The sequence below is a fragment of the Lolium perenne genome, chromosome 4, assembly GCF_019359855.2.
Source record: "Lolium perenne isolate Kyuss_39 chromosome 4, Kyuss_2.0, whole genome shotgun sequence".
Classification (NCBI taxonomy): Eukaryota; Viridiplantae; Streptophyta; class Magnoliopsida; order Poales; family Poaceae; genus Lolium; species Lolium perenne.
In genome coordinates this window covers 136645829-136671176 of record NC_067247.2, presented here as the reverse complement: position 1 = coordinate 136671176, position 25348 = coordinate 136645829, and the positions used below count along the sequence as shown (strand labels likewise).

At 47.4% G+C, this 25348-nt stretch overlaps 1 protein-coding gene across 1 annotated transcript; it reads right to left on the bottom strand.

Annotated features, from left to right (window-relative positions):
- Positions 1-15729: 15729 nt before the first annotated feature.
- LOC139839136 (uncharacterized) lies at positions 15730-16170 on the bottom strand. The gene has a single exon (XM_071829182.1). It carries the CDS (start codon positions 16168-16170, stop codon positions 15730-15732), a length of 441 nt encoding a protein of 146 aa, XP_071685283.1.
- Positions 16171-25348: the final 9178 nt, after the last annotated feature.

Below are 25348 nucleotides of genomic sequence, written 5' to 3'. Positions count from 1 at the left end.
TGTAACAGATAGGGTAGATATATATTTACAACATATCTAATAAGTGTCAATGTATGCAACCTTTTTCTCCACTTGGACATGAGGACACGTAAAGCAGGAGGAATCATTTAGATTCCAGGTCGGCCCGCAGGAGTTCTATACTACACCGTTTGTGAGAGGTTAGGCACTTCATAAACCTAATCAAGGACCACCTCACACTTTGTCTGAACTTAACACCAGGTACAAGTAGGAGTGTTATACAGTACTTCGTTTAAAATATACACATGTTACGTTTGCAAACAAAATATGGACATCTCGTATCTCTAATTAGGCTTCACTCCCGTTGCATGTGCTGAAACTGATCCACCGTCGACATCTAGGCTGGTATAAAGGCTCTATCACTGTCCGGTTTAGCATCGTTCTAGAAGCACTTCAACACCTCAGCAAAAAATATCCCATCCTGAACTGTAGAAACCCAAAGACCCCACCACGCACGAATCAATCAAAACTTCCACTAAAAATCAGAGAGAAAGTTCAGAGACCGGAGGAGTCTCCCTCCACTTTCTATAAAAATATCTATGCAGAGTCCAAATGCGGCGCATGTAAAGCAACTAAATAAAGAGATGATTGATGAGATGTAAATTGCAAAAACAAGCCTGGAAAATCTAGATCTGTACCTGCTGATAAATGTAGGCATAATCAGGTAGCATGCCACCCGCATGGCAATGCCTCTTGTGTTGTGCCTTCTAGAGACATTTCAACGGCTCAAAGTGCATACAACAAGGAGTTCCTACTGGAAAGGTTAGAGATATCAACAACGGTCACACGGAATTGTTTTTGTCCATCTTCCTGACTAAGTGCATCTTGAGCGGCCGACCTATTTCAGACATCAAATATATCTGTTTTGATCTGTCTCGCCTCAAACGTAGATGTCTCACGCTGCAGCTCAATCAACTCGCTCTGAAATTGCCATATTTGATCATGGAGACGTTCATGGGTGAGGGAGGTCACAAAAATTATGATGTCGGAAGAGGCGTGAGACTCATCATCGTCCGACGAAATGTCGACTATGTTCTGTAAGAAGAAGTGGATCGTTTTCCTAAGGTCCATCTGCATGCAACATAGATGGGTCAATGGTCAACATCATAGGCACAAATGGCCGAAAAATGGTCCAAGGGTTTGTACCTCAAACTCGGCCGCACAACTGACCAAACATTTTCTGAACATTGATGATGCCAGTAGGAGGGTATAAGCGAACGGGTCGTGCGCATGGATCTATCCTGGCCCAGCAAGTACACGCAAGGACACTGGCACGAATCGCGGTCTCCAGCGAGCGGTGGCCCAAACATAGGATGCCAGCAATGGAGATGGGCAGGTGCAGGTGGCAGCAGGTTCTGTAAGGCTTTGCTAATAATTTAATAAAGAAAAGCTGTGTGCATCCTTTGGATGGAGAGGCTGGGGCGATGCTCCCATTTTGAAAAAAAATTTATTCATAAGTTGTCCATTTGCTAAACTGATTTAGAGGATGGTCTACTTCACTTTTAATATGCCAGCTCCAACTAATATCAAAAATATGTTTGGAAATTTGTTAAATGGAGTTGATAAAAACACTAAAGCGCGGATTCACGTGGGAGATTATGCAACTCCCTTGTACCGGAAGAATGCTTTCCGGACATAAAATGCCACTTCGTAACATGGTTATCATAAAGGTGTATTTGGGTATCTTAGAAAGTACTTGTTGGGTGTATGTATCAAGAGCGGGATTTGCCCATCCGGTAACGGATATATATACTCAGGACCCACTCAGGTAACACAAATTCTGTGTCGCTTGCAAGCATGTGACAAATGAGTTAGCCACATGTGAATGATGTGTTATGGTAGGAGTAAAGAGTGCTTACTAGTATTAAGATTGAACTAGGTATGGTGATACCGATGATCGAATCTTGGACAAGTAAAATATCGCGAGACCAAGGAAATGAGATATGGGATTATTTGAATCGCGAGGAGTACGACTACATCGACCACGTAATATACACTTCCGCTTTGCGATCTTGATATATATCTCGTTGTTTGCATTTTCATAGATCATATCTTGGATCTTAGCTTTTTCTAGACTGGATTTTGAATTCTTTCGTATCTTTTAAGATTTTTTTTATGCTACGAATCCCATCACGGTGGTGGTTGTCCGGGCTAGCGAACTCTACCATGGCGTCATGAAGAGAAACGAATGGAAAATCACGCATCATCGAATGCTAGATGTATCATAATTATCAATTTTTCGAGGATATGTCCTAAAAGATATATGTATCTCTTAGAAGAAGACTTGTCTTAGTTGTCAAATAACCACCGAACAAACTGCTCTTTTTTATTATCTGTCTCAAAATTAAATATAAGTTTAGGTACAACTAAGTCTTTGAAACTAGGTCTATTCAGGTTTGTCATGGCCTGCATTGCATACATTTGTATGGTACATATATCGATAGATTCGGCTACAGGAGACGGATGAGCCAGTTTGTAGCTATAACCGGCTGAGGAATAGACATTTACAAAATTCAATGAAAAATCAACTTGCATCATCTAATGCTCGATTTATCATAATTATCAAATTTTCGAGGATATGCTCTAGAAGACATATCTATCGTATAGAAGAAGACTTGTGATAATTATCAAATAACCATCGGACAAACTGCTCTTTTTTATTATCTATCTCAGAAATTAAATATGAGTTTGGCTACACCTAAGTCTTTGAAATTGGGTCTACCCAGGGTTGTCGTTTCCTACATTGCATACATTTGTACGATACATATTTGGATAGATGCGGCTACACGACACGAGATCCACATGGACATACGTCGACGCTAACATCAGAAATTTGCGATCTACAAGGGTATATAGATCTTGATATCTATCTCGTTGTTTGCATTTCATAGATCATATCTTGGATCTTAGATTTTTCTAGATTTGATTTTGAATTCGTTCGTTTCTTGTAAGAATTTTTTGTTTTCTATGCTACGAATCTCATCATGGTGGTGGTTGTCCGGGCTAGCTCTACCATGGCGTCATGAAGAGAAACACATGGGAAATCAACTGGCATCATCGAATGCTAGATTTATCATAATTATCAATTTTTTGAGGATATGTCCTAAAAGATATATGTACCGCATAGAAGAAGACTTGTCTTAGTTATCAAATAACCACCGGACAAACTGCTCTTTTTTATTATCTGTCTCAGAAATTAAATATGAGTTTAGGTACAACTAAGTCTTTGAAACTAAGTCTATTTAGGTTTGTCATCGCCTGCATTGCATACATTTGTATGGCACATATATCGATGGATTCAGCTACAGGAGACGAATGAGACAGTTGTAGCTATAGCCGGCTGAGGAATAGACATTTACAAAATCCAAAGAAAAAACAACTTGCATCATATAATGCTTGATTTATCATGATTATTAAATTTTCGAAGATATGTTCTAGAAGACATATCTATCGTGTAGAACAAGACTTGTCATAATTATCAAATAACCATCGGACAAACTGCTCTTTTTTATTATCTGTCTCAGAAATTAAATTTGAGTTTGGCTACAGCTAAGTCTTTGAAATTGGGTCTACCCAGGTTTGTCGTTGCCTACATTGCATACATTTGTACGATACATATTTGGATAGATGCGGCTACAGGACACGAGATCCACATGGACATACGTCGACGCTAACATCAGAAATTTTGGCTAGAGTAATCACGCCTGGCATTCTTTTCTCCCCACTGGTAGAAAAATGGCCTTCCGTCCAGCCCCATTAGTCGCCAAAATATAGGAACCGCGACTAATGGGGTCTTTAGTCGCGGTTCGGGTGGCGAACCGCGACTAAAGAGCTGGGCCCAGCGTGCTCGCTGGTCAGCTGGTGGACGGGAGGAGCTTTAGTCGCGGTTGGCCTGGCCAACCGCGACTAAAGGTGCCCGAATGCCTTTAGTCGCGGTTGGCCACCACCCCTATATATACCGTTCAGCCCACAGCACTTAGCCATTTGGTGCCACTTCTCTTCACAAGCTTCACAAGGGGGTGTAGGTTTGCTTTTGGTTCCTCTTATGCACACAAGGTGTTTGATAAAATGACCCAAGAGCATGAAACAAACATGATATGAAATGTTGGAGCCACACTTGAGCTTCCTCATTTATTTTTTCCTCCTCGATCGCGGTTAGCAACTTGAACCTTTCATGCATGTGTGTCATTGATAAAATATGCATGTGTGTAGTTCATTGTTTAATTTCTATTGTTTGTAGCTAGTTAGTTTAACAAATGCATGATGGTTAATTATATATTTTATATTATAATAATGCAGATGAATCGGCAATGGATGTACGGTAACCGACTCTCCGGCGAGTTCACTACGGGTTTGAAAGATTTCCTCGTAGTGGCTAATGCGAACAAGCAGGGGGGTTTTGTTATCTGTCCATGTGTTAACTGTAAGAATCAGAAGGGTTACTCTTCCTCAAGAGATGTTCACATGCACGTGCTTCGGCACGGTTTCATGCCAAGCTACAATTGTTGGACCAAGCATGGAGAAAGAGGGGTTATAATGGAAGAAGATGAAGAAGGGGATGATTTCATCGATGAAAGCTATCTTGCTCATTTCGGTGATACTTTCATGGAGGATGCTGAAGGTGAAGGGGAAGGTGAAGGGGAAGGTGAAGAAGAGGCACGTGATGAGCCCGTTGATGATCTTGGTCGGACCATTGCTGATGCACGGAGACGCTGCGAAACTGAAAAGGAGAGGGAGAATTTGGATCGCATGTTAGAGGATCACGTAAAGGCGCTGTACTCGGATGCGATGATGGTCTGAAAAAGCTGGGCTGCACACTGGATTTGCTGAAATGGAAGGCACAGCAGGTGTAGCTGACTCGGCATTTGAAAACTTGCTGAAAATGTTGAAGAATATGTTTCCAAAGAATAACGAGTTGCCCGCCAGTACATACGAAGCAAAGAAGGTTGTCTGCCTTCTAGGTTTAGAGGTTCTGAAGATACATGCATGCATCAACGACTGCATCCTCTACCGCGGTGAATACGAGAATTTGAATGAATGCCCGGTATGCACTGCATTGCATTATAAGATCAGAGGCGATGACCCTGGTGACGATGTTGAGGGCGAGAAACCCAGGAAGAGGGTTCCCGCCAAGGTGATGTGGTATGCTCCTATAATACCACGGTTGAAACGTCTGTTCAGGAACAAAGAGCATGCCAAGTTGTTACGATGGCACAAAGAGGACCGTAAGTCGGACGGGGAGTTGAGACACCCCGCAGATGGAACGCAATGGAGAAAGATCGACAGAGAGTTCAAAGATTTTGCAGCTGACGCAAGGAACATAAGATTTGGTCTAAGTACAGATGGCATGAATCCTTTGGCGAGCAGTAGCTCCAGCCATAGCACTGCCCGTGACTCTATGCATCTACAACCTTCCTCCTTGGTTGTGCATGAAGCGGAAGTTCATTATGATGCCAGTGCTCATCCAAGGTCCGAACCAACCCGGCAACGACATCGATGTGTACCTAAGGCCATTAGTTGATAAACTTTTACAGCTGTGGGGCAGACCTGGTGTCCGTGTGTGGAATGAGCACAAAGAAGAGGAATTTGACCTACGAGCGTTGCTTTTCGTAACCATCAACGATTGGCCTGCTCTTAGTAACCTTTCGGGACTGTCAAATAAGGGATACAATGCATGCACACACTGCTTATATGAGACTGAAAGTGTACATTTGCCAAATTGTAAGAAGAACGTGTACCTTGGGCATCGTCGATTTCTTCCGAAAATTCATCCAGTAAGAAAGAAAGGCAAGCATTACAACGGCAAGGCAGATCACCGGCCGAAGCCTGCGGAACGCACTGGTGCTGAGGTATTTGATATGGTCAAGGATTTGAAAGTCATCTTTGGAAAGGGTCCTGGCGGACAATCAGTTCCGAAGGGAGCTGACAGGCACGCAGCCATGTGGAAGAAGAAATCTATATTCTGGGAGCTAGAATATTGGAAAGTCCTAGAAGTCCGCTCTGCAATCGACGTGATGCACGTTACGAAGAATATTTGCGTGAACCTCCTAAGCTTCTTGGGCGTGTATGGGAAGACAAATGATACAAAGGAAGCACGGCAGGACCAGCAACGTTTGAAAGACCCTGATGACCGGCATCCAGAATGGTTTCAAGGTCGTGCCAGCTACGCTCTGACCAAAGAAGAGAAGGTCATCTTTTTTGAATGCCTGAGCAGTATGAAGGTCCCGTCTGGATTCTCGTCCAATATAAAGGGAATAATAAACATGGCGGAGAAAAAGTTCCAAAACCTGAAGTCTCATGACTGCCACGTGATTATGACGCAATTGCTTCCGATTGCTTTGAGGGGGCTCCTGCCGGAAAATGTTCGAGTAGCCATTATGAAGCTATGTGCATTCCTCAATGCAATCTCTCAGAAGGTAATCAATCCAGAAGTTCTACCACGGTTACAGAACGATGTGATCGAATGTCTTGTTAGTTTCGAGTTGGTGTTCCCGCCATCCTTCTTCAATATTATGACGCACCTCCTGGTTCACCTAGTCGAAGAGATTTCCATTCTCGGTCCTGTATTTCTACACAATATGTTCCACTTCGAGAGGTTCATGGGAGTATTAAAGAAATATGTTCGTAACCGTGCTAGGCCAGAAGGAAGCATCACCAAGGGCTATGGAAATGAGGAGGTAATTGAGTTTTGTGTTGACTTTGTTCCTGACCTTAAGCCGATTGGTCTTCCTCGATCGCGGCACGAGGGGAGACTAAGTGGAAAAGGCACGATCAGAAGGAAATTAACGATATGTATGGACGGCCATTCTCTGACTGAAGCACACCACACGGTTCTGACCAATTCCAGCTTGGTGGCTCCGTACTTTGAGAAACACAAGAATATTTTACGCTCGGACAACCCGGGGAAGCCTGAATCCTGGATTAGGAAGGCCACATGGAGACTTTCGGCAGTTGGTTGAGAAAACATTTAATGAATGACGATCATGTTGTAGATCAGTTGTACATGTTGGCCCAGACACCATCTTCGACTATAACGACTTTCCAAGGGTACGAGATAAATGGGAATACATTTTACACGATCGCCCAAGATAAAAAGAGCACCAACCAAAATAGTGGTGTCCGCTTTGATGCAGCAACCGAGAATGGGCAAAAGGTCACATATTATGGTTACATAGAGGAGATATGGGAACTTGACTATGGACCCTCCTTTAAGGTCCCTTTGTTCCGGTGCAAATGGTTCAAGCTAACAGGAGGTGGGGTAAAGGTGGACCAGCAATACGGAATGACAATGGTGGATTTCAACAATCTTGGTTACCTTGACGAACCATTCGTCCTAGCGAAAGATGTCGCTCAGGTTTTCTATGTCAAGGACATGAGTAGCAAACCGAGGAAACAAAAAGATAAGAAAACGATCAGTACATCATGCGATGATCCAAAGCGCTACATTGTTCTTTCAGGGAAAAGAAACATCGTGGGAGTGGAGGACAAGACAGACATGTCAGAAGATTATAATATGTTTGCTGAAATTCCGCCCTTCAAAGTGAACACCGACCCAAGCATTAAGTTAAATGATGAGGATGCTCCATGGATACAGCACAATCGTAAGCAAGCAGGGACACAAGGGAAGAAATGATGTGTAATAATTTATTGTACCAAACTTTGTTGAATGGATCATGTGAATTATAGTACCCGTGATGTGTTTGGTGTCCATTTTCGAATGATTCGAGATACCACTGATGATACATAAAATTTGGAGTGATTTAGTCATACTCCTGCCTAGGCGTATAATATGCATACTCGTAGTCTTCATAGCCGCCGCCATTGTACTGGTAGTCGTCGCCTTCTAAGTTGCCGCCGTCGTCGTCGCTGCTGTCGTCGCTGTCGTCGGGCGATGCTCGTGGCTCGAACTGAGGGTAGCGCAGGCGGGGGATATCGCCGGCCGTGATGTAGTCCATGACGCTCTTCAGAGTCCGGCCGTACCACCATAGCCGACGGCCGGCCTCGTGGAAGTTCCCAGGAGGCAGACCGTCCTCCTCATACCTGGCGAGCGCCCTCTCACGCCGATTGATGAAGAAGGCGTCCCAAGTATGCTGGTTATCGGGATGCCAGCGGGGATTCATCCGCTGCTCCGGCGTGAGGTCGAGGTACTAGTGGTTCGTGATGGCCGCCCGGCGCGTAGTACCCTGAGGGATGGGAGGGACCGGCACGCCGCCGACGCTTAGGCTCCAGCCGGCGGGGACGCGGTAGCCCGATGGGCAAGGGTAGTTCGAGGCGCAAACCTCCTCCACCTGCTGGTAGGTTAGAGTGGGTGCGGTGGAAGCCATGAGAGAGTGATGAGAGATTGTAGAGATGTGATAATGCTGGCCAAGCCGGGCTACATATATATAGTGAGAAATGGCGGGAAAAATGGGAGCGGGAAGACAGGAGGCGGGAAGAAAGTGGCGGGAATTAAGACAGGAGGCGGGAAGAAAGTGACGGGAAGAAAGAGGCGGGAAGAAAGAGGCGGGAAAGAGCTGGCGGGAAGACAGGCCGGGGTAGGAAGACAGATGAGGGAAGAAATTAGTTTTACTTTTCTTAATTTTTTGATATACTATTTGTATTTTTAACATTTTGAATTGAATTAGTTTTATTTTTCTGATTTTTTTGATATATTATTTGTATTTTTAACATTTTGAATTGAATTAGTTTTACTTTTCTTAATTTTTTGATATACTATTTGTATTTTTAACATTTTGAATTGAATAAGTTTTATTTTTCTGAATTTTTTGATATATTATTTGTATTTCTAACATTTTGAATTGAATTAGTTTTATTTTTCTGAATTTTTTGATATATTATTTGTATTTTATGATTTTGAATTGAATAAGTTTTATTTTTCTGAATATTTTGATATATTATTTGTATTTTTAACATTTTGAATTGAATTAGTTTTATTTTTCTGAATTTTTTGATATATTATTTGTATTTTATGATTTTGAAATGAATTAGTTTTATTTTTCTGAATTTATTGATATATTATATGTATTTTAAACATTTTGAATTGAATTAGTTTTATTTTTCTGAATTTTTTGATATATTATTTGTATTTTATGATTTTGAAATGAATTAGTTTTATTTTTCTGAGTTTTTCTGTATTTTTAACATTTTGAAAAAGAAAAAGTAATTTGAAAAATACCTTTAGTCGCGGTTGGCCTCGCCAACCGCGACTAAAATCCGTGTCTTGCGGAACGAAAAACCCGGCTAAAAAAAGCCTTTAGTCGCGGTTGGTCTGGCCAACCGCGACTAAAGGGCACCCTTTAGTCGCGGGTCGCCTCCCCAACCGCGACTAAAAGGGGGGGTTATAAAAACGCGTGCGGCGCCAAGCGGCACGCCAGTTCCTCTTCTTCTCCGCCGCGGCAGTTCTCTGCAGAGTCTCCTCGACGCCGCCGCGCCTCCTCGACGCCCTCCTCGACGCCCGTGCTCGCCGCCGTCGCCGCGCCGAACTCCTCCGCCGCCGCGCACGTCTGCCGCCGTCACCGCGCGCCGAACTTCCTCCGCGCACCCCTCAGACGTCACCGTCGAACTCCTCCGCCGCGCGCCCGCCCGTACGTGTTCGACGACGACCCGATGGCTGCGCGCCGCGCACGCGCTCGCCGACGCGCCGCCGCACGCGCGCGCCGCCCGGCCTTCTTTCGATTGACCGTCGCCGCGCCGCCGCGCGCCGCCGGCCCCGAGAGAGAGAGAGAGATCGAGGGAGAGAGGCAGAGAAGGAGAGAGGGCCGCCGGACGGCCGGATTTTTTTTCTTTTTTTTAATGTTTTGTTTGTTATTTTTAATTTTAACTATACTTAACAAAAAAACTTAAAACTTTGTAATTATATATAATTAATGAATTAATTAGTAACTATATATAGTTAACAAAAAAAACATAAAACTTGATAATTTTGACTTAACAAAAAAAACATAAAACTTGTGAATTTCGACGACGTTCTTCTCGCGCCGCGTGTACGTCGACGAAGTCCTTCTCGCGCCGCGCCGGCCACGCAGCCCGACGGCCGTGTTCTTTCCGACGTACGACCGCCGCCCCGCATGCGCCGCGCGCCGTCCCGTTCTTTGACCGCGCGCCGCAACCGCACACGCGTTGCCGCCCTTGTGGCTGCCGGTCGACTTTTAAAAGAACTCAAAATTTGACTTAAAAATTTGTCACTTTTAAAATAACTTAACAAAAGTTTGTCACTTTTAAAATAACAAAAATAACTTAACCACCGCACGTATACGGAGGGGGCAGCGAGCCCCTCGTCGCCCCCTCCGTATACGCGCGGTGTTTTTTTTTGGGATCGAGAGGGGGCGGCGAGGTTTATGTGTCCTCGGCACCGCCACCGCCCTTTGTGCGCCGCCCCCTCGCCGCCCCCTCCGTATATGCGTGGGGTAGTCGGTGTTTCTCTTTGATCTCCTCTCTCTTGCCTTTTCGCCACCGCCCCTTTCGCCACCGCCACCGTCCTTTCGCCACCGCAGCCCCGTTTCGCCACTGCCGCCCCCCTTTCGCCACCGCCCCCTTCTTCACTTAATTAATTTGTTTTGACTACATGTTTTCAGGACTGACATATGGCGGACGATAGAGCTGGCCCGATTATGGCCAGCTATGATCCAGACGCTGAAGACCATATGTTCGGCATCATAAACGGCGATATTCTATATGTGCCGACCGGACAAGAAGAAGATGATATCTCTTCTTATCTGAACCTTGACGGTCAAGATGAAGGCCGTCAGCAAGATGATGCCGAAGAAACGTCGATAAACGACGATCTTCAATTGGAAGTAGCAACCACCTCCGGCGCCAAGGTATATATATACATTGAGCCTATGGTGATACAAACTAACTGATTTGAATAAATATGTGTGTACTAACGCGCGCGACTCTCTTTCTTATTTTAGCCCTCGGCCGGATCGTCGAAACAATCGAGTACATCGTCAAAGAGTGGCGCAACCAAGACGATGAAACAAGGAGAAACATGTACCATCGAGGTTATCGACAGTGCAACCGGCAGGCCGCTGGAGCCCCACAAGAACACCACCAAGTTTATCAACCAATGCGGAGCCGTTGTTAGAGACAACGTCTCGATCACCGTCCAGGAGTGGAATGAGCCAAAGAAGGCACGTCTTGGTTTCACTTTTGTCGATAAGAGAACAAAAAAAGATTGCTTCAAGAAGCTTATGGAACATTTCGTTCTACCTCCGGAATACAACAAATTCGATGAGGAGGGTAACAAGATTGAGGAAAACAAGGAGAGGAGGAGGCTAGTCAAACAGTTCACTCTTTATAAGATGTCCGACGCATTCCGGAAATTCAAGCAAAATCTAGCCCATGACTTTGTCAAGCAGAACAAGACTCCGGATTTCAAAGGACAATATGAGAAACTGAAACATGATTGGCCAGAATTTGTGAAGCAAAAGAAATCGGAGCAGTTCATTCAAATATCGAAAAAAAATAAGGAAAATGCGGCTAAGAAGGAGTACAATCATATTATGGGGCCAGGAGGGTATCGCCTTTGGGAGTCTAGGTGGGAGAAGATGGAGAACGAGCTGAGGGTGCGAGGAATCCGTCCAGGTAAGGAGGGATGGGACCCAAGGGCCAAAAGCTGGTGGTACGGGCATGGGGGATCGCTGAACCCGGAGACAGGGGAGTGTGTTTACCGGGGCAAAATAATTAAACCCACCCAAGCCCTTATTGAGGCAATGAGGGATGCTCACGAGGGGAAGATCAAGTTCAACAGAGAGAACGACGCGCTGACAAAAGCCCTCGGGAATCCTTAACACGGAGGACGTGTACGAGGCATGGGGCACATTCCGTGGAAAATAGGGCTCCCCAAGAACGATGACCCGTACGGTTACAGAAGCCGTAAGAGAAAGATGGATCGGGAAGCAGATGTTGTGGCGCGGTTGGCATCGGAAATGGATGTGATGAAGAAAACCGTGAGTGTACTAGTAGCCGAAAGAGATGCAGCTCGGGCGCAGCATGAAGATCATCCATTGGATCTCGGAAGCCAGCAGCGGAGAAGCAGCGTGGCTTCCACAGAGGCCCCACCGGTTGGTGCACCGACGATCGAAATTACTGCACCGGAGCCTCTGGTGGTCGAAATTACTGCACCGGAGCCTCCTCGCTACCCCGTGGACGATATAAAGGAGATGAAAGAATGTCATTTGTATTATCCTATCGGGAACATGTCCATGAAGGTAGCCATCGGCAGTGCTTTACCATGTTTACCTGGAGCACTCCACCACAACAACCCCATTCAAGATGGCTATGCTCGTGTCACGGTGGAGGACATAGTCCAAGGGTTTGAGGACCTGGACATTGACATTGCTACACCTGAAGGGGCGAGAAGACTTGGAAATGTCAAGCGCCAATTCATTCTATGGCAAAAGAAGTTTATCAAGTTTCCAGGCGAGGCGCCAACAAGTCCACCCCCCTACGGTGGTGGTGGCGGTGGCGGTGGTGGCGGTGGTGGTGCTTCACCTACACCTCCTTCACGTCAGCCGACGCCGCCCCCCAATTCACCTCCGGCGGGTAAGCAGCCGCCGCCCCCTAGTCCGCCCCGGGCGGGTAAGCTGACGCCGCCCCCCAATCCACCTCCGGCGAAGAAGCGGCGCTCCTGGATTATTAACCCGGACCCTTATGTACCTAAGATAACAAAGGTACCGGAGCCATCACTGAAGCCTCTCCCCACGAGGCCTTGGGAACGTACTGCCGAGGAAGTCGACGCGGCCGCGACTGCTGATTATGAGAAATGGAAGGTGGCCTGCAAGAAGAAAAGAGAGCCCGAGCCCAAGCCAGTATTTTCTGATGAGCAAAAGAAATGGGCTAAGTCATTTTTGAACGAACCGTCCCAAGCCGCGAAGAATCTGCCTGACGACTATGCACGTGAACTTCGTAAGCAGGCACTCATGTTCAAGGAGAAGAGAGAGCGGGAGGAGGCCGAGAAAACGGAATTAGAAAGTAAAAAAAGCGGGAAACGAGTTGCCCAGCTCGGGGAACAAAGTAAACAATCGATTGCCCCGCTTATAGTGAAAGCCGCCGGTCCGGATGCCCCCGATATCATAGAAGCTGCGGCAGCACAGGGATTGACTGTAACGAGTGCCAGAGAACAAGCGGCCAACTTAGGTATTACTCTTCGTGAACTGTTAGGCCTTGATGAGGCGCCAGTGAAGGAGGTAGTAATTCAATATGTGAAGAATGGGCCTCTCGTCGAGCCTGCGCAGGAAGAGGATCTACCTCCACAAATGAAAGGTCTGCTGAAATGGTACAAGGGTTACATAAAAAATAAAAACGCCAAAGAATATATTTATGCGGAAGTTAGATATGAGCATCACTTCAAACATTACTATGTACAAATTCATCTGAGTGAATTTTCCAGCTTTTCAATCTGCGCGAGCTCGACAAATCTATCATCAGTTGCTATGTTCTGTAAGTGATTTATTTCTACCCCATCTCGTTCATATTGCCTGCGCTATATATATGTCCTAACTATATTGTTGTGTCCGCTATTATATATACATGCAGAATGAAGATTAAGGAATGCAGTGTAAGGACCATCCATGATGTTGGGTTCATTGACCCACACATCGTTAATGGATATGTGTTAGAGCATCACCCCGCCGACGTGGAGGCAGACCTGTGGCAGTTTCTTACAAAGCAGGAGCTCAAAAGTGATATTCTATTTCCTTACCATTTTGGGTGAGTTTTTCTATCTTGAGCACATTCTCTTTTGTTTACTCCATGCATGGTATGTGGCCGGCTAATCGATGAGTTATGCATGACGTACTGTGCATGTATCGTGTCCGCAGGTTCCACTGGATTCTGCTAGTAATTAAAGTTGACAAATCAGAATGTCTCGTCCACGACTCTCTGACTCTGGATTCAAATCTTTGGGGCAGCATGAGAAGAATGCTGCAGAAGTAATTATTTTCATTCATTTGCGCTCTATATCGATCGGGCTATTTCGTTCGTTTCCTAATTAAGCTTCAAGTAATTAACTAATAACTCTCTTGTTCATTTAATTTTCTTTGCCTCGTAGGGTTTGGAGACGGTTCTCAGATCAAAAGGTCAGTGAATTCAAAAAAGAGCTACATTTCATGTGGTCAAAGGCTAAGAATGGTGGCGATATTCAGCCACCGGGGACCAATCTATGTGGATTCTATGTCTGTGAGATGATCCGGAGATACACCTCTGAGCGCGTTCCGAGTGATACCAATGCTCAGAGGAATAACCTCCGGATGATGCCACTTCAAGAGGAACTAGCTGGATGGTTCAGGAGGGAAGTCCTCGATCCTAAAGGAGAACACCATTACGAGGACGTAGAACTATACATGCATTAAATTATGTACGGAAACTTGTTCAAACTTGTATATGGTCATCCGATGATATTGAATATATATTGTATATTCCTCTTGAATTCTTTTTGATTCTAATTTCAAATTTGTTTGAAATTATACATTCATATGCATGTATGTAGTACCGTAGAATATGTGAAACTCCTTCAAAATTAAAATAAAGCACAAAAGAAATAAAACAATACAAATTAAACAGAAAACAGGTTTAGGGGGGGGGGGGGGGGGCAGGTTTTGGGGGGGGGTAAAACCCTAAACCTGCGGCGGCCTTTAGTCGCGGTTGGCCAGAAGAACCGCGACTAAAGGTCCTCCGCCCCGACGGCCGCCTGGCGCCCACGTGGACGGGTCTTTAGTCGCGGTTCTTAAGCAACCGCGACTAAAGGGAGGGCCTTTAGTCGCGCTCATTTGGTCGCGGTTGCGCAACCGCGACTAATGGCAGTTGCGAACCGCGACCAAAGGCCCTTTTTCCACCAGTGCCCGATGCAATTAGATTTAAGCAAAACGTGACGACAACGGTGCCAATGCAGGAACAGCCCTAATTGGTTTATATATCTACCACGACCGCGCGTATATCGAATATTAGGTGACATTTGTATTGCTAAAATGTTCTGATAGCGATGTGTACGTGCTCAGCGTAAATGACGGGATTAATATTTGGGACTGATGATGCGAAATGATACATATAGATCACATGGATGGATGCACGGCGCCGGCGCTGTGCCTTGTTCATTGGGTGCAAGGGAGGCTATGCGCTGACCTCACCGGTGAATACGCAGGATAAGTACCTTGCTTAGACGACTAAGCATCTCGCGAGGTTCGAACCGGCATTCATGTGATATCACTTGCGTGCCATGAAAGTTTGCTACTGACTAATAGTCAGCTTGTGTCTCGAGAACTTACATGTCCATAAATAAAGACTTTGAAGAAGGGTTCGCTGCACGTTCGGTGACAATGAGTTCTAGCCTAGTTCTACCTCTAGATTTTCATTCCCTTTTTTTCGAGAGCACGAGCAATGCGTACCTTATCTTTATAGTCTTTATAGAAGGTGAAAGCATAACAAATTACAAGAACAGCACCAGGGTGCTGAGAACACACACACACGCCGCCCACCCTCCGCCTAGGCCTACTCTCTCGCTATATCTAGCCTCACTCCTCCCCTAGCTCTCTCCCACAGGTGGAAATCATCCCTAATCTGGGTGACCATTTGGTCCACTGTCCTCTGCTCTCTCTCGTTGCTGAAAGCCCTCGCATTCCGCTGCTTCCAGATCGTCCATGCCGTGCAGATGACCATGGAGTCGAAACACTTCCTATCAACCCTCCTCACTCGCTTGCGGGCCTCCGTCCACTATCTCTGCAGGTTCCCCATGCCCCCTGGGTCTGTCATCCTTAGACTTGCACTTTGCAGCACCCTGCACCACACCTGTATCGCATAGGGGCATAGGGTTAGGATGTGGTCCACATTATCCTCCTCCTGCAGGCATATATAACATGCGTTCGGGTGCTCTTGCAACCCATGTCTCGCCCTCCTGTCCGATGTCCACAGGCGGTATCTCAGAGCCAGCCATGCAAAAATCTTGCATTTCATGGGTGAGAAAGAGCCCCAGACCGGCGTACTCATGCTCCATCTCACACTCCCTTGGCATAACATCTCATACGTGCACTTTGCCGAGTAAGTTCCAGCCTCCGCACCTTTCCATAGTATGCGGTCTGATGTGGAGACGTCTCTGTCGACATCCTCCACCGCCTCCCACAGGGTAAGGCATTGCCTCCAGAGCTCCTCCGTCATCTCCCCTGGTATGTTATCCAACCACGCATCCCCCTGCATAGCCTCCGCCACCAGACGGGTGTTATTCCGCCTAGTGGTTACAATGGCGAACACCTCCGGAGCCAGCTCTTCCGCAGTATAACCACCAATCCATCTATCTCTCCAGAAGTAGGTCAGCTATCCATCCCCTACCGTGAAACGCGCTAGACTCTGGAATACTCCCTCCACAAGAGGATCATTCAACCCAGGTAGGCCTTGCCAAGGCCTAGCCGGGTCCGTGCGTTTGAGCCACATCCATCTCAATCTCAAGGCGAGGCCTTGCAGACTTAGGTCTTTCACCCCCAAGCCGCCGAACTTCTTTGGTTTGCATAAGCTCCTCCATGCCACCAGGCACTGTCCCCCCTGCACCTCATCCTTACCGGCCCAAAAGAACGCTCTCATCCATCTGTTTATCTCCTCCAGAAGCCAAACTGGCGCCTCAGCGACCACCATTTGATGCACCGCTCTTGCAGCGACGACTGAATTAATCAGAACTAGTCTCCCCTCTCTTTTGATGAGCCCTTTTTGCCACGCGGGTACGCACTTGATAACCTTGTCCAAAAGCGGCTGCCATTCCGCCTTGGACAGAGGCCTGAGCGCCAACTGGAGCCCTAGATACCTGATTGGGAACCGCGCCAGCTCACAACCCAACACCCTTGTAGCCCTTTCCTCCTCTTCCTGTGTTCCTTTAATCAGGGTGGCCGTCGTCTTTCTGAAGTTTACTCTCAAGCCCGAGGCCTCCCCAAACATGCTCAGCATCCGACTCATCACCCTCAACTCCCTATACTCCGGTTTGATAAAGATGACAACATCGTTAGCATATACCGATATCCTCTGCAAGGGGGAGATGGCCGCTAAATCTCCAAAAAGTCCCTCTCCAGCTGCCTTGGTGACCATGGCCGAGAGCGTCTCCATGGCCGCCACAAAAAGCATGGGTGACGTGGGGTCACCCTGTCTCAAGCCTCTACCGTGGTATATACGGTCACCTGGAACACCGTTCACCAAGACCCTCGTGTTTGCCGTGTATAACAACAGAGCTATCCATTTTAAAAACCTCTCTCCAAACCCCATCCTCCTCAACACCTCGAACAGGAAGCTCCAAGAGATGGAATCAAAGGCACGGGCGAGGTCTAGCTTTAGCAGCACTCCCGTCTGCCTCCTCATGTTAATCTTCCTGGCTACTTGCCTCACCAGCACGAAGTTGTCATGTAAACTTCTGTGTTTGATGAACGCGGATTGATTCATGCTGACAATCTCTCCAAGCCTCGGCCGTAGCCTATTGGCAATGATTTTCGAGAACAGCTTGGCGAAGCTATGCACCAGACTTATAGGCCTGAAATCCTTTGTCTCCATAGCCTTCGGACCCTTAGGTATCAAGGTGATTAACGCTCGATTCAGTCGGGTGAAACCTCTACCATCTCCCACACATAGCTTCATGAGGCCGGCCAGAATGTCAGGCTTAATGATTGGCCACGCACGCTGGTAGAAAGCGCCGGTGAACCCATCCGGCCCCGGCGCCCTGTCTCCTGGCATCTCCCTAATTGTGTTCCAGACCTCCTCCTCCGTGAACATGGAGTCCAAGTCACTCAGGTCCGCTACTGGGATGTCTAAGGCCTCCAGGTTTAGGGTGTGTTCCCTGTTTTGAATACTCCCAATAAGCCGGTGATACTCGTCGGTGAACACCTCATTCTTTCTCTCCTGTGTAGTCACCGTCTCCTCCCCAACTCTTACAGCAGCAATGTAGTTCTTGGTTCTCCTCCCGTTGGCCACCGCATGGAACAACATGGTGTTAGCGTCCCCTTCTCGTAACCATCTCATCCTCGATCTTTGCCTCGCGATTGTGCGCTCAAGCGACGCCAACCCCAACACCACATGCTTAAGCGTTCGTCTCAGCCACGCCTCCGCATGCGTGAGTGCTCTCGACTCTTGGGCGACATCGAACCGTAGGATCAGGGTATTGGCCATGGCGATCTTTAGCTTGATGTTCCCCACTTTCTTTTCTCCCCAAGCCTGGAAGTATTCCGCCGCATTGCGAAATAACGCGTCCAGGCATCTGAAAGGGTCCACAATGCTGGGATCACAAACCCAAGCCTCAGTCAGGGCCGCCTCAAACCCCTCAAGATTTATCCAGAAGGCTTCGAATTTGAACCTTCTCTTTGGTCTGAACGCCGCGCTTAGCGAGAGGTGTATAGGTGCATGATCAGACACCGAAGAGGAAAGTGCCTGTAAGATGGAATCGGGGTGCAAGAGGTCCCAATCCACCGAGGCAATCGCTCTGTCGATGCGAGTGAGCGTGGGCACCTCTCTCTCGCTGCTCCAGGTGAATCTCCTCCCATGCAGATAAAAATCCTTGATCTCATGTTCCTGGACAAAGCTCCTGAACCTCGCCATCATGGCTCGATCCAGACGATCATTGTTCTTCTCCTCCGCATACATGATCATGTTAAAGTCTCCAACAAGCAGCCACGGCCCCGGACATAGGCTCCGCCTCTCCGTAAGTTCATTCAGGAACCTCCGCTTATCCTCGTTCATTTGTGGCCCGTAGACGGTGGTGATCCACCATCTGTTGTTGTCCCTAGGGATGACTTCCCCGGTGACCGCATACTCATCGTAACTAACTCGCTCTATGTCCACTATGGACTTGTTCCAAGCAAGGAGGATTCCTCCTCTCGTCTCCACCGCCGGCAAAAACACATAACCATCAAACGATTGCCCTAGGCATTGCATAACAAGAAAATCATCTATTACATCAAGCCTTGTCTCCTGGAGGCACACCATACTCACTCTAAGGCTAGCTATGAACTCTCGCACCGCATCTCTTTTCGCTGGATCGTTTAAACCTCGAACGTTCCAGCACAACAACTCAAAAGTACAATCCATGGAAAAAAACAAAGACTCCAGACTCCGACCCAACTCTAGACCTAGATCGCCGGCACTGCCCTCATGCAGTGTGCCTCCCTGTGAAAACTCGTGGGTAGCTCCTTGCCAAAAATGGCTGCTAGAACTCGGATATGTGCGTCCTGGACGGGTGAGTCAAAGAACTCCTTGAAGGGTCTCAGATCATCCTCCTTGACTGGGAGGTTCTCCGGGCAGAAACCCAAGGCCTTAAGCAAGGAACTCTCCGCTGCCGACGCCATCTTGACTTGCGTGCCCGCTAACGCAGCCACGGACCTACGTGTCACCCTCTTCGGTGTGAAGGGCTCCGCATCCGCCCTAAGGCCCGTAGTCCTCTCGAACTCACTCAGCAGGGGTGGCGCTAGGGTTTTCAGGATGGAAGAGCAGAAACTCTTGACCCTAGCCAGCTCTGAGCACTCCAACTGATGCTCCTCCTCCCTACAGTCCTGCTCCCGATCTTGCTCCAGCTCGGCACGCTCCTCACTCTGCGAAACTGAGCCTGGCCTGTGAGTCTCCTTAGGGATCATCTGCATCAGGCTGTTTGGCCCGGTCCACTCTGTGCTACAGTGGCTATCCTCTCCCCTGCGTGGAGAGTCAATGCAGTCAGCCGAGTCCACAGCAAACTCTCGCCGCAGCGGATCCGCCTCAGATGACGTGGCCCTATCGAGCACATCGTGGTGCGCCCCACCGGAGAGCGAGACGCAAAAAAAACTCCTCGTCGCACCGTGCGCCGCGCTCCCTGACCCCTCCTGGCATGCCTGGCCTCGGATCCGCTGCAACCAATCGCTGGCTGGGCCCCACCAACTCAGCTGAGCCCGAGGGAGATCGGGACCTCTCTGAAACTTCTGATCCTGTCGGAGACAGTGAACTCCTGTTGGGCAGCACTGCTCCGTTGTCCACATCCAAAGGCCCACCTGGCCCCCGATCCTCGTGCTCCGCGCCTGGCAATGAGTCTGCCGCATCCAACCACTCCACTTGCTCCAACACAGGCACAGCAGGCCCCGTGACCTCCACGTCGCCCGCTCCCATAGGCTCCGACTCCCTGCCCTGGCCCACCAGATTCTCTCCATGCAAGCTCACGTCGTCATTTTGCACTTTGGGCACCCCTTTCTCCAACTCTTTCACTGTAGCTCCAGAGGCCCCAGGGTTGGCAGCGGCGACCACTTTGGCAGTACCAGACAGAGCCTACCGCCGCAGTTGTCGACTGGTCGGGCTCGTTTGAACGGTGAACGGCGCGGGGTTAGCCATCCCAGGCAACGCCCAGCTCTTCTCCAACTCCGGCGCCGCCGCGGGGAAGCACACGGCGGAGCTACGCTGAGGAACGCCGCCCGGCCCCCTCCTCCGATCAGGAACCCCTCGCTGCCACGGCAAGTCCCTGGTCACCCTGCGCCGCGACCGCCCTGACCACCGTCGCCTCCATCACCTCCGCTTCCATATTTTCCTCTCCGGCCATCTAGCCCACGACCAGGAACATGAACCATACCCTCCATGGCATCTTCTTCCACTCGAACTAAATGAACCAGGATGTTGTACTGAAGCGTCTGAATCTCCTCAACCGAGCCATCCGCCAATCCCACGGCCGCCGATCTGCCCGGGGCACTGCGTGCGCCGTCGTTCTGGATGGGCTCCGGGATGGCAAGCAGTCGCGCCACAGGGATGGCCTCCAGATCGGACGTCTACGCCGTCAGCTGGAACAGCGACATGTCCGTCCTCGCCTTCGTCTCCGGCGCCACCGTCTCCACCGCACAGCCGTTCCCAAGCAGATCCTCCACCACAGCCATGTCCCAAGCATGCGGTGGCACCCCCTCCAAAACCAAGGTGACCTTGCTCCTCATCGGCACCAAGGACGCCTGCGCCTGGCGGTTCCACGGGCGGAACAGCAGCGGCGCGCCCGCGACGGGCACGGCCGTCATGGAGGCAACATGATCTCTCAGCTCCCTGGACTCGAAGACCACCAGAAAACTCTCCGGCGCTAACGTATGACACGAGACCGTGCCCTCCGGCACCCCTCGCCACCGCAAAGCCGCCGCCACTTGTTCACATGTCACCGTCGGCCTCCTCCCGCCGACGGTGGCAACCAAGGCTAGATTAAGCCTTTTCTCCAGGTCTCACATCGTGGCGGTCCTCCTGACCACACACAGCAACGGCTTCACCGCCGCGTTCTCCAGACCCTCCTGGTGGGCCGGTGACCAGAGCGGCGCAACCGCGATCGGCGGCCACTCCTACATGGGCGGCAGACGAGAACCTGCCCTCGGCGGCAGCGGTGGTGGTGGGGGCGGAGTCTGGCGTCGCGGTGGAGGCGGAGGGGGCGGGGGTGAGGCCTGGCGCCGTGGCAGCGGAGGCGGTGGCAAGGGCGGCGAAGGTGACCCCGCACCCCTCTCGAGCTGACGCCCATGGCGCCTCTCCGGCGAAGAACGGCGAGGAACTTGGCGAGTGCGCGACCGCGCAGCTCCTCCTCCGACGATGGGCTTCGCGGCCTCTTGCACTCCATGGCCGGGTGCCCACGCTGCCAACAGCGCATGCACACCTCCGCGTTCGTGCAGTCGCGCTTGCGATGCCCCGGCATGTAGCAGCGGAAGCAAAGCCCGCGCATCTCCGGCGGCGAGGCGCCCCAGGCCCCGGCGCCGGCCTCCCTCCTCGCATCGATTCTCCTCGTCCAAAGCTTGCCCTTTGAAGGCTTGGGCAACTCCCAGACCAACCGGTCTTGAACTCTGGCCCGCCCCTCCGGCGGATCCTGCTCTCTTACCTCCAGCCGCGGCACAAAGCTCCCTCCCGAGGACTCCGAAGAGATGCCCAACCCAGAGACGTGCTCCTCTCTCCTCGGCGCCGCCGACGAGCCAGACTCCGGGCTCCCCTCCGGTGCCCAGCGACGCGAGAAGCCGGACGGGTGGGAGGCGGTGGAGTCCATGGTGGAAGGGCAAGCAAGCGCCGGCGCGGCGCACTGGCGGCGGCGGTGATGGTGGAACCCTAGCTACGCTCCTCTCGCTAGTCCCGCTCGAGGAAGTGATTGTTAGATTTTCATTCCCAACGCCAAACTTTGAGCGACCAATTTAAGAAAGGACACACACATTTTGCATTGTCTGATCTAGGATATGGGTTTCCACAAAAGTACATGCATACTCCCTCCATCTGAAAACAAGTGTAGATTTTTCTTTTTAGAAGTCAAACATTTTAAAGTTGACTAGAATTTTACACAAAAATAACAAGATATGTGACATGAAACTACTATGTTATTGAACTACATGTCAAGATGAGTCTAGCCATATTAATTTGGTGCCATAAATGCTGCTACTTTTCCTAAAAACTAGCAAGGTGGCCCTCGCAAATGCGAGGGCCATTGTAATGTTTGGGTGAAAAATAAGTATGTTATATGTATCATCTTTAATGTGTAATGATTTTCTAAATAGAGTAGTAAATTTTATTGCTCTGTGTGGAATTTTCTTCGACTCATTTTTTATACCCATTTAATACATGAGACTCTTCTAAAATATGGTATAATCTAAATATGAACACGTACTCGAAGTCCCAACTGGCGAATTGTTTTGTATACGAATATTATCTTAAATTGAAACTAATAAACTCAAATAGAAGTACGAAACAACCTAAGCTTAACTTATATATTTCTATAAATTGATAGCCAATTTATATATCCATGGTTACATTTTTTGAAAATTTAGAAACCTCTTCAAGACAGATTTCTTCAATCGGCAAATTAGAATGTTTCGGTCCGAGTTCGAGACTCGCCTATAGAAATTGATCCGTTAAGGTCATTTGGGTATAGTGGCAAGAAATCGCCAACTCTTGGATAAAGCAAATATCTTAGGAATAATATTTTTGAAACATCGATATCTTTTTACATGTTTTTTTTAACTACATGCAGCCGGCTAGGTCCATTCTCGTACATGACCGGTGCAATTATTCCATGGATCAAAATTTGGCAAGAAACCGATCTGCCGGGTATGTCACGTACTCTTATTCCTAAAGAACGTATGTATGCATCTAGGTTTACGTGCTATCAATTTACTTTTGTACATGTATAATATTGTACGTAATTTTTTTAATCTCATACGTTCATATTAATATTATCTGTTTATATTTTTCTTAGCACATGTAAATTAATCTGGTGCTTAAAAATATATTTTTTATGGAAAATCGAATCTAAACTATTTAGAAATCTGAACAGCGGATCGACAGATCTCTAAATCCAGCCCGATTCTACACGATCAAGCTTGATTGATGTCTCAAATTTGTCAAAATTTTATATATTGGTAGATAGATTTTCTTCCTTACAGGGATGGTGCATGTACGTGTCAACCATGACATGTCATGTAGGTTCACAAAATATGTGTTGATACATGTTATGTAAAATCTTTAAATCTTGACCATTAAATTACAGATCTAATAGGTGAAATAATTCTAATGATGTGGATTAACCTCATGTCTCTATTTTAAACATCCGTTTTTTGCTTTTAGTATATAATAGATAGATGTAGTCAAAGTTAATGGAGTTTGACTTAAGATATGTCCTAACGTACACTTATTATGGATGGAGGAAGTACATGTTATCCAAGCTGTCATTGTCATTATCTCGATAGCCGGATACCGCACCCGTATGGGTATTGTATGATATATTTTAGACATCAAAGCAAATGAAGGGATTAGGTTCTGGCGTTAAAATAAAACAATGTCGGCGCCTGTTTGCGAAGGTGCTCTTAGTTGTTTCATTTTCACTGGTTGCGCAACATATGAATTTTGAAACATAAAAGAAGAAGGTTAATCAAAGCGATAAGAAGATGACCTCTAAAGCCAGTTGGCTGAAAGGTAGATGTATGTCATCGTCAAAGGCAGCTTAATTTGGTAAAGTTTTTTGCGCAAAAATATAACAAAAATGGTACACTTTCTTGTGAGACGGTTCATCGAGATTGGTAGATAAAAGTCAATTATCCTCATTTCATAAATACAATCGACTTACTCCAATTACTCTCAGTAAACCTAAAAAGTTGTACAAAGAGACTAAGACAACCGTTTATAGGGGTATCAAAAGAATAGGGTGAAAAGCAAACGGGAATGCGGCTCGCCCTTTGGGTTTTGTCATTTGCAAGTGAAGTTGCAACTGTGGTGTTCAGTTGTAAGTGGAGTGCCAACTGATTTTTTTTCCTTGCAACAGTGTTGCAACTACGATTTTTAGTTGCAAGCCGAGTTTGCAACTGAGGTTTTTCAATTGCAAGTGGAGTTGCAAATAAAATATTTAAATTGCAAAACAGTTACTAGAATAGCATCAATTGATTAATTCACAGTCAACCAAGAAATAGTATCACCGCCAGCTTAGAATTAACCATCTAGCTTGCCTCATATGGAGACCGTCTTGTTCTAATTAATTCGGTGTTGACAAATTTCCATATGTTCCTTCTTTCTTTCTTTCTTTTTTTCTTTCTTTCTTTGAAATACCCAAAGGGGTAAGGAAAATGTTGGACTTTTATAGGCCGCGTTTCTTCTAGCAAAGTGGCCAACTAAAGAAGAAGTATCGCTTAATGAAATGGTATATTATTTGCTGACCAAAAGATCATGGGGGTTTGGATATGGAGGTTCTTGATATTAAAAATAAATGTGTGTTGAGTAAATGGCTTTTTAAGCTTCTTAATGAAGATGGAATGTGGCAGGAGTTGTTACATAATAAGTATCTTAGAACTAAAAACCTTTCTCAAGTCCAAGCCCTTTTTGGAAGGGGATAATGCATGGGAAGGATGACTTCTTCCAACGTGGTTCTTTTGCCATTGGTGATGGTCTAAAAACACGGTTTTGGGAGGACTCATGGCTGGTACAAACACCTTTATCCACACAATATCCAACGCAATTTAACATCGTGCGTCACAAAATGTAAGTGTGGTTGATGTTTTAAATCAGACACAGCTGAATATTAGTTTCAACAGTGTGTTGAGGGATGACAGATGGGAGGAATGGTTGGCCTTAGTAGAACGTTTGATGGGGGTGCAGCTGACGGAGGAACCAGATATATTTTCATGGCACTCGACGGCATCAAGGCTTTTCTCGGTGAAATCCTTGTACGCCGACTATATGAATGGTCATACTCGTTTCTTGAAGAATTATCTGTGGAAATTAAAGGTACCACTGAAAATTAAAATTCTTATGTGATTCTTGAACAAGAAAGTTTTACTCACAAAGGATAACTTAGCAAAAAACAAATTGGACTGGATGTACCAAATGTGTTTATTATGATTCTAAGGATTCCGTAGAACATTTAAAT